The 10,439-nt window shown below is 36.0% G+C and overlaps 1 protein-coding gene across 6 annotated transcripts in view; it reads left to right on the forward strand.

Moving 5' to 3' along the window:
* The window catches only part of ARHGAP12 (Rho GTPase activating protein 12), a 115,875-nt gene that overhangs the window by 53,168 nt on the left and 52,268 nt on the right, over positions 1 to 10,439 (forward strand). For all 6 annotated transcript variants that reach the window (XM_025885786.2, XM_025885787.2, XM_025885788.2 and 3 more), the window contains one exon: positions 5,088 to 5,351. In XM_025885786.2, the coding sequence (XP_025741571.1) occupies positions 5,088 to 5,351 (264 nt within the window). The remainder of the gene's footprint in view (positions 1 to 5,087; positions 5,352 to 10,439) is intronic.

Genomic DNA, 10,439 nt, shown 5'->3' on the forward strand with positions numbered 1-10,439 from the left:
ACACCAACGAAATTTGGAGATTCTCTGGAAAAATTAGGGAACATTCTCCTTTTCCTCTCTTAACAGTGTTTGATATTTATATAATTATTTTCATTTCTTGTATTTTTCCCTTTGTCATTTTAAATAATAAATGTAAACCTTTATCTTTCCTGTTTAGTCACTGAACCGTTTAGGTTTCTCCTCCCTGTGCTGATTTCTGGAAACTACCTCCAGGCAGAAAGCTTGGAATGGTAGGACGCACCTCATTTGGTTCTTCTTTCTGAGATCACAGTTCTGCGCTGCTTGTTGTACAATGCCTGAATATACTTGTTTCCTAGGTTTCATTCACTTTTCTCCTTGTTGATGGCAGGAAGATAATTTTGGATTCTCATGGCTGGAAGGTGAAGTCCTTTAATGACTTCTTAATTTCTGAATCTAGTGATTGTTCCAGAGCCCCTGTATTGAAGTCTTTGGAATGATATGGTGAAATTCCCCTTCTTTTTAAATTTTTCCTCTCTCTGATTTTTAAATACTACCTTTTCCTATTTAGATCTTCTATTTCTGACTTTCCTTTCTGCCCCCCCCCCTTTTTTTACTAGATCCTCCAACTTTGGTACTTTAATTATATTAATTGCAATAATAATTATAATAATAATGACAACACTAGAGGTCACCATGTCAGACCCTGTGCTAACTTTATACGTATATTCTCAATTTAATTTCAGCAACTGTAAACAGTTGTTTTCCTCCAGAGTTGTTTTCCTCCTCCTCGCATTCTGTATACTCTCTTAGGTTATTGGCCCCATGTAAATAATGATGACTTACATTTATATTTTTAGCCCTGATTTCTGTACTGAACTCCCAATCTTTATATCCAACAGTCTGTCAGCAGTTTTCAAAGGCTTTTCAACCTAATACAATCTGAATGGAACTCCTTTTTGCTTCTCTTTTTTTATGTTACTCTTTATCTTGGCATTATTTGATCTGTAAACACACAAACACAACAAAAAATATGCTTCACATAAACACCCAAAATCTGCATGCTAATTTAACCTAATTATTTCTTAAATCTGGCCCTGCTGCTCCATTCCTGCTATCTTGTCCTATTGCAGCTCTCATATTCTGTCTGTGCGTCTGTACCAGCCTAACTGATCCTCTGCCTCTGGTTATGTCCCTCTAAAATCTGTTATATTTCTAAATTTTAAATCAGAATGTACTTCCTGGCTTAAAGTCTTCTTCAACCTCCTTGTTCTGTAATTTGCTGTTTCTTAGATCTTTCTCTTGCTACTGCTTTTACCTACTCTAGGAGTCACAACATTCCCGGACTGTACCATGCTGTTTTTCCAAACTTTTGTTCATATTGCCTCTGTATCTCCACCTTTTACCTGACTGACTCTTATTTATTCATTTCTAGGACTCACTCACTTGTTTCCAGGTCTTTTTCCTTTTTGCTCCCATAGCGTGTCCCATACATAGCTCTGAGTCTTGTCTATTATACATTTAAATGATCTTTTGTTTCACTTTTGCTGTATGAAGTCTTAGAAGACTACATTTTTTTATTTTTTTAAATTTTTTATTGTTATGTTAATCACATACACTACATCATTAGTTTTTGATGTAGTGTTCCATGATTCATTGTGCATAACACCCAGTGCTCCACGCAGAACGTGCCCTCTTTAATACCCATCACCAGGCTAACCCATCCCCCCACCCCTCTCCCCTCTAGAACTCTGTTTGTTTTTCAGAGTCCATCATCTCTCGTGGTTCGTCTCCCCCTCTGACTTACTCCCCTTCATTCTTCCCCTCCTGCTATCTTCTTTTTTTTTTCTTAACATATATTGCATTATTTGTTTCAGAAGTACAGAAGACAGTACATTTTTAAATTCATATTTATAACCTTAGTGTTTAGCTGAGTACTTGAACTCCCAATTCATTTTTAAATAGTTTCTATCTTAAATGGTGACACAACTGTCCATCCTTTCCCCATACTAGAAATGTGGATGTTTTCCTAGTTTTTTCTCTTTTTATCACATGTAACCAGTTCCTACTCCTTGAATTTTGCTTTTACTTGGGCATTATGTGTTTGCATTCTTTTGTTCACATGTTCATTCATTCAACAAATTTAATTAAGTGCTGCTCTTTGCTAGGCAGTGTACTAACTATACTGCTTTCTGGACATTGCATTGAATTTGTAGAGTTTATACATTAATTTTTGCAGAAGTAACATGATTATAAAGTTCAGTTTTTTATTTAGGAACAAAGGTTTATCTATTCAAGTATGATTTTAGGCACCTAAGGGAGATTTTATAAGTGTTTCCCATTTGGTTTTGTACATTTCTTTTAAAGCTTATTTGTATTCTTTTCTTATTGTGAATAAGGTTTTTTTATTGTTACATTTTCCCATTTGCCCTTGCTCATGTATGGAAAATTGATTAGATGATCTTTTATCAGGCCAACTTACTAAATTTCTTAGTTTTTATGGACTTGAGTTTCCAGATATTTGTTATGTCATTGACAAATATCAGGGTATCTTTTTTCCTCTAAGGTATTTGAGTTTAACTCATTTTTCATATCTTACTAGTACATTGCTTAGAACCTCCAGTACAATGTTGAATAAAAGCAGTGATACTTGGCATCCTAGTTTTATTCTTTTAATGAAAATGCTTATCAGTGTCTTGCTAACTGTGATGTTTATTTTTAAATAATAATTTCTAAAAGTCAAATAGGGGCGTCTGGGTGGCTCAGTTGGTTAAGTGTCTGCCTTCAGCTCAGGTGGTGGTCCCAGGGTCCTGGGATCCAGTCCCGCATCTGGCTCCCTGCTCAGCGGAAAGTCTGCTTCTCCCTCTGCCTCTGCCTCTCCCCCTCTGCTCATGCTCTAGTGCGCACACGCGCATGCGCTCTCTCTCAAATTAAAATCTTAAAAAAAAAAAAAGTCTAGGAGTTTTATCCTGAGTCCACATTGAATTTTATCAAATGCATTGTTGGTATCTGTGGAGATGATTATGTGAATCTGTTAATGTGAAGAATTATAGTAAAAGAGTTCCTAAAGACAGATTTTATTAATATTTCTACTTCTTTCCTGATTGACTTAATGCAGTGCTGGATTTGATTGCTAACGTTTGACTTCTTTGTATATTTTCATTTATATTTGTAAGTGAGGTTGGTTTATAATTTTCTTTCATTTAATTCTTTGGTTTTGTTTCAGAATTACGCTAGCCTCATAAACTGTGTTGAAGCATTTCAGTTTTTTAAATTAGAAAAACTGTTTGAACTGTTTAAATAATAGGAATTGGTTGTTTCTTAAGGATTTAATATAATTCTCCATAAAAAGCTTTTAGAAAATGGCTGTTTCTTGGCATCTTTATTTCTCCAAGTCTAGTAAAGTATCAGGAGCAAAATAAGAACTTCTTTTAACACTTGTTGAATAAATATTCTCTAGATAAGGTTCTGAGAAATGATTTGCTATATAGAATTGTTTGTTATATTAACAGACTTCATTGTAGTCAGAGAAACATTGTTACCTTGGCTAATTCACCAGGATATGGAATTAGTCTGGAAGAGAAATACTACATGGAAATCTGTCTTCATAGATAGATTTTCTTCATAAAAAGATGCTATTTGATGGTAGTCTAAATTCAAAGCTAACATTTCAAGGAAAACAGTCTAATTTGTATCATTAATACAGTAGTTGGGTAATTACCATGTGTAAAAAGACCGAATGTAATAATTTTACATATGTATTCATGTTTGGGGTTATTTTTACTGTGTTCTCTTATAAATCTTATTCTGTGGTTTAGACTCATTATGATTATTTTACAGGCAAATAATATTTTAGGAGTTAAAGTACTTTAATAAAACTGATTCAGATAAAACTGATTCAGTGTATCCATCCACATTTCCCTTTTTAAATTCTGTATTTTTTAGCATTCATAAAACGCTTGGGTACATTATAGAAGTAATTAAACATCTGGATATAACTCTAGGATTTATATAGTAAAGCAGTGGTTCTCAGCCAGGGTCAGTTATGTCCCCAGAGGACATTTGGTGATGTCTGGAGTCTTTTTAGTTGACACAATGGAAATGCCTCTGTCATCTAGTGGGTAGAGGCCAGAGATGCTAGTAAACATTCTAAAACACACAACATAGCCCCCCATGGTAAAGAATTATCTGACCCAAAATGTTGTTGGTGCCAAGGTTGAGAAACTCTGTTGTAGAAAGATATGTACACAAATATGAATGCACAGTGTAAAAAGGTGTTCTCAGACGTGTGCTTTTTTCTTCAGCTACCAGAATTGTAACTAGTATGTTTACAATGTCCTTATGCAAAGTGTATGAAGAATATTCTGCTCTTGACTGACATCTAGTGAGACATTTAAAAATAAAAAGTAAAGCTGTAGATTGAGATTAAGCATTTAAATCAGTTACTACTCATTCTTATTTTTCCACTGTTAGGAAATTCACAAATAAGGAACCTAGGAAGAGATTAAATGATTTATTGATTGAGAAATTTAGCTGAGAAAGAATAGAATGTAGTAAATTCTTAGCTGAGGTATTTTATCTCCTTTATCTTTCACTTATATATTCCTGATTTAATATTTGAGTTTAGAACATAAAATCTTTTTTGATAGTTTTCTGAATAAATGTTGAATTACTCATATGTAAAACTTTTTGTATTTTAAAAAATTGCCTAAAATCATAGACTTCTAGAGACAAAGGAGACCTGTGTGGTTTAAGCTGATTCCCTCATTTACAGAGATTTAAAAATTCAATTTCAGGGAGGATGAGATGATCTAATCCAATGTCATACAGCTTGTTAGTGCCAGAGCTTGAACCGGAACCCACAGTTCCTGACTTCTAGTGGACTATTCTTTCAGGGTGAGGGGAAGTTATTAAGTACACTTTGGATTCTCTTTGAAGCTTTTATGTTTTCTTCAACCAAATCATGAATTTTAATACTGTGAAATTGTTCTTTCTTTAGAGAGAATATGTACACCTGTATGTATGTTTTAAAATAAGTTTATATGTATTTTCTATGTCTCATGTTTCACCTAATTTTTATTTGTAAATGTTATGCCAGTTTAAGCCTGAATATTTCACATTTTTCACAGGCAGCGACACCTCCAAATCAAGGACGTCCAGATTCTCCTGTCTACGCTAATCTACAAGAACTGAAAATATCCCAGTCTGCTCTTCCCCCACTTCCTGGGAGCCCAGCAATTCAGATTAATGGAGAATGGGAAACTCATAAAGATAGTTCAGGGCGTTGTTACTACTATAACAGAGGAACCCAGGAAAGAACCTGGAAACCACCTCGCTGGACTCGGGATACAGGCATAAGCAAAGGAGATTTCCAGAGTCCAGGAGACCAAGAGGTATGAATAATTCAACCAGTGACTTAGCAAACTTTCTCTCTCTTCATTATTCAAGGCCAAAGAAGTGAATAGTTTGTTTCTTGGTATTGAAATGGTAGAACACTTGAAATCTCTAAGTTACTAAATGTTCTTTCCCAGTTTCGTTATATTAATGCTAGTTATTTTCTAATGTCTAACTAATAGACAGTAGTTAACCTTATAATGTGTTTACTAGTTCCTGAATTAACTCATTTAAAATTGCTTAGTGCCAGTGGGTTCCCTCACATTCTAGAAGATACTAACACAGTTACTGTATTGCTGAATCGGGGACATTTTTTAGGAAAAGGAAAGAAAATATATGATATGACTTAGCCACATAAATAAAAACAAAGTTATGAACTGGTTAAAACAGACACTTTTCTGTATTGGTTTGGTTTGGCTACTGAGATGCTTTTCAGTGTTTGTCCGTCAGAGGTGCAAGATCACTTTTTATTTATATGTAAGGAAAGTATAATGTAATTCCTTTCCCATAAATGAGCCATCTTGTAAAGTATGACCATTTGCTCTAAAATCATTATTTTCTCTATCAAATGTTCATGCTACTTCCCCCCACCTTTGTTTCACCTTTCCCTGCACCTCTTGGAGGGTCGTGCAGTGAACTTGCCCAGCTATATTTTGAGAAACAGTCATGTCAGAGGTCTGGAGAGATTCCTTGGGACTCTTCAGACATGCAGGAGAGACTTGGGTAGGATTGATAGAATGGAGTTAAATCCTGCTGTTTGATAGACAGAGGCCCCTACACCTGCATGGGACACTCTGCTCTTACAGAAAGCATGTATAATAAAAACAGAACTCCAGTTAGGTAGGAGCTGGAAAAATCAGGTAACACATCTTGTATTTAGCGGAATATAAAAGCTTTTTGTAGTTAATGACTCTTCTTGTTGTCCTATTTTTCAGTTGGTTATTTATAGCTTTGGTTTGGTGGTAACTTGTACTTTCAGTGTTCAAGAATGAGATCGAGAGTAGTGAGAGAAATTTGTTCATGTGTTACTATAATAAGAAAAATGTTGGGAAAATTATTTGAATTGTAGATCTAGAAAGATTTCAAATTACATTGTTCTGTATATGAATAATATATATAAAGTCTAATAATTTGGAAGAATTAGGGAAAGAGTTTAATTATAGAATAAGGAAATTTAAAGTACACACAGCAACTTTAAACATGCTTTTTAGCTTTCCATATTAATAAATATATTTGTATATTAGAATCTCTGCTTACACTACTCATCTCTAGAGCACATTTTCTAATAATTTCTTGAGAAAGATTGCATATAGGAGGTAATATTGAGACTTTGTATGTGAAAATGTTTATATTCTGCTCTTATATTTAATTGATAGCTTGCCTGAGTATAGAATTCTAGGTTGGAAATAATTTTTTCCTCACAACTGGAGGGCATTTTGAACTTCAGTGTATGGCGATGTGGATCAGCTACTTGCCAGGAGTCTCCAGGGTCAGAACCAGTAGGTCTTTCTTTTAGACTGCTCAGTCTTCACAGAAGTCTTAAAATCTGCCAGGAAAGTAAGGGCTGCCAGGGTCTTGGTAGTCAGCATTTAGTTTTGCATATAGTCCCTCAGTCTCCCCTCTTTCTGGTTGGAACCCATGACCCAGTTGTGCCTCTTGTCTTCCAAATCAGAATCTTACTGTTTTTCCCTCATAAGAGGTAATTAATTCCTGTACTTTTGCTGGGAAGAGGGGACGGTGCACACCTAGCAAGCAGGCCTGAAGGAAAGGGATTCTGGCAATTTTAGTCCTCATTGCAATACCCCTGCCTTCACCCCTAGTTCCAGGAGGACCTAATATGGTCAGTTCCTGAGCCATTTGAAGATTCTGCTCTGTAAAGTGGTTGGATTTCACTTCCCTCACCAACTCCATTTGCCTACCTCCACCATTTTAGAATCTGCTTTCTTTGTAGATAAGTTAGTCTTGTTCGTCTGCTTCTCAGCTTCCAGAGTTTTGTGACTGCTCTTTTCTTGTGTTCTCCCTGTTCTTGGCGGTTTAAGTCTTTTAAAACGTATTTCAGTGCTTTTAGTGGGGCTTGAGAGGGGGGAGTAAGTGTCACTCTTCCATCTAATTAGAGCTTATTATTTTAGTGGTTACCCTAGAACAATGGTTCTCAACTGGGGACAGTTTTGCCTCCTGGGGGACATTAGACAATGTCTGGGGACACTTTTTTGTTGTTACAGCTTGGGGAGGGCTCCTGGCATGTCGTGGGTAGAAGCCAGAGATGCTATTAAACATCCTTGATACACAAGATAGCTCCATAGCTCCCACAGCAAAGAGTCATCTGGCCCTGAATGTCAGTAGTGCTGCTGGGGCGGACCCTGCCTTAGAAATGCTAACATGCATACTTACCAAAGTCTAAAGTTAGTATCCTCTTGCTCTTTAAGGCCACGTGAGAACTGTATGTGCTGTTTGTTGTTGGCTTTTATTTCTGTTTTTAGCCCTCTTATTGTTGCACATGTTGATTCTTAAATTCATCCTCTTATTTCGCATTTTTCCCCCTCACACTCCTTTATGCAAATCAGATTATCTTGGATAACGTTTGTCTTGGATAACTTCTGTCTTAAGCATGTACTTTTAAATTTTCTTAGTGAGGATTTGTTAGTGATAGAATCTTAGTTTAAAATTTACCGAGGATGTTAGTGATAGAATCGTAGTTTTTTCTGGAAATTTATTTTTCCTCGTGTTTTAAGAATATCTTTACTTGATATACAGTTCTTTTCTTAAGGATTTTTAAAAATTTATTTGACAAAGAGAGAACACAAACAGGGAGAGGGAGAAGCAGATTCCCCGCTGAGCAAGGAGCCCAACCCAGGGCCCTGGGATCATGACCTGAGCTGAAGGCAGACACTTAACTGACTGAGCCACCCAGGCGCCCCTTTTGTTGGGATTCTTGAACTTGAGGAGTCCTATCCTTGATTAGTTCTGGAAAATTCCTAGTTTTCTGTATATAGCCTCTGTCCCACTTTCTCTTTCCTTTCATTCTGGAACTTTGGTTAGATGAATATTTAATCTGCTTACATTGGTCGTGTCTTTTGATTTCCCTTTATTTGTGAATTTTATCTCTGTGTCTCTTTGTGCTTCATTCTCAGTAATTTTTGATGTAGTTCCTGTTCACTATTTTTCATCTTTATTATTAAACCAATCCTTAAATTTTAAAAACATGTTAGCTTTTATTTATTTTGGAGAGCTTCTCCATCTTATTACTTTGAAAAGTCTTAAACCTAAAAAAATAGTATAGTGAACACCCCACCCACATACTAGATAACCATCTAGATTTACCTGTTTTAACATTTTGCCACATTTGCTTTTTCTCTTCCTCCTTCTGCCTGCTAGTAACTTTTTTTCTGAACCATTTGGATTAAGACAACATAATATTTTATTCTCTAAGGACATTTTCCAGCAAAACTTTTTGTTGTCATTGTTTTTGGTGAAAAATTATCATACCCAAGAAGTTTAATATTGGTATGTTATTTAATACACAGTTAATGTTCAGTGTTTCTCACTTGTCAGTTAATATCCTTTATAGTTTTTTTTCCTGCAATGAAAGATCCAGTGAAGGATCATGTATTTCATTTATTTGTCATATCTTTCTTTAGTCTTATTTTATATTTTATTTTTTATATAAATAGTACATAAGGTCTTTTTTTTTTTTTTAAACATTTTATTTATTTGACAGAGACAGCGAGAGAGGGAACACAAGCAGGGGGAGTGGGAGAGGGAGAAGCAGGCTTCCCACTGAGCAAGGAGCCCGATGCGCAGCTTCATCCCAGGACCCTGGGATCATGACCTGAGCCAAAGGCAGACGCTTAACGACTGAGCCACCCAGGCGCCCCTAGTACATAAGGTCTTTAAGAGTTGGATTATGCTGCTTTTCTGCTGACTCTTACTCATGGTATTTTGTTTCACATCTTGTCCACATATGTGTGTTTTACTTATTTATTTATTTTTGAAAAGATTTTATTTATTTGTCAGAGAGAGCGCACAAGCAGGGGGAGCAGCAGGCAGAAGGAGAAGCAGGCTCCTCACTGTGCAGGGAGCCCAATGTGGGACTTGATCCCAGGACCCTGGGATCATGACCTGAGCGAAAGGCAGATGCTTAACCTACTGAGCCACCCAGGCATCCCCGTATGTGTGTTTTAATATGAGACTATGTATAGTACTTGGAAATTTTTATATATAGAAATCTTTAATGCTGGGGTTGAAAACTTGTTCTGTCAGAGAGGATTTGCTTTTGTTTCTGCCAGAAAGCTAGTATCCTGTGAACATTCGAAACTGAATTTTCAGCTTTAGTATTTGTAGGCCATCTAGTTAGTAGTAATTTGGATTGCATGAAGCCTGGTTTGTGGTTGGAGATTCTCCCATTTCCCCCCATTTATCTGGGGAGATTCCTGTTATTTCCCTTGTGAGGAATAAAGGACAAGACTTATTTCAGGCTCACTGATAATCTGAGGGCATAATTCTTTGGGGTTCCAGTTCTTTATTCTCGGGGGGAATCCTGTTACACTCCCTACTTTTGGTAGTCTCGATTCGTGTTCCCTAATACTTCACTGCCTTGAAAACTAATGTTCTAGTTTGGGGTTTGGCAAATGCCTTCAAAGGGAAAGCTGGTCTTTATATTCTACTTAGTTTTTGATCTCTGAGTATTTCTTAACCTCTTGCTTCTGGATGATTCTTGAAAAATTTATGTAATATTTTAAATTGTTTTAATCCAGGTTATCATTTCAGTACCTGCCATTCTCCTGTAAATGGAACATCTCTGTAGCCCCCTCTATAAGGCTATATTTGCTGCAAAATATATACCCCAAAGTTACTGAGCCAAGTACCCTGCTGAATGGAGTTACAAGTATGGCATGGTTAACATTTAGAGAATGCTTACCAAAAATAATCTTAATTTTATTTAATTACCACTAAATAGCTCTTTTCTAGCAGTAAATATCAAGATTTTAAAGGTACTCCTGGTTTTATAAAGAAATAAAACATGTTGAGATACCGGAGGTTTCTTTTCATGCAAGAAAGGAACATCTTACTGCACAAAAATTGGGAAA

The sequence above is a fragment of the Callorhinus ursinus genome, unplaced genomic scaffold, assembly GCF_003265705.2.
Source record: "Callorhinus ursinus isolate GAN/ISIS: 27379988/994484 unplaced genomic scaffold, GSC_fseal_2.0 scaffold62, whole genome shotgun sequence".
Taxonomy (NCBI): Eukaryota; Metazoa; Chordata; class Mammalia; order Carnivora; family Otariidae; genus Callorhinus; species Callorhinus ursinus.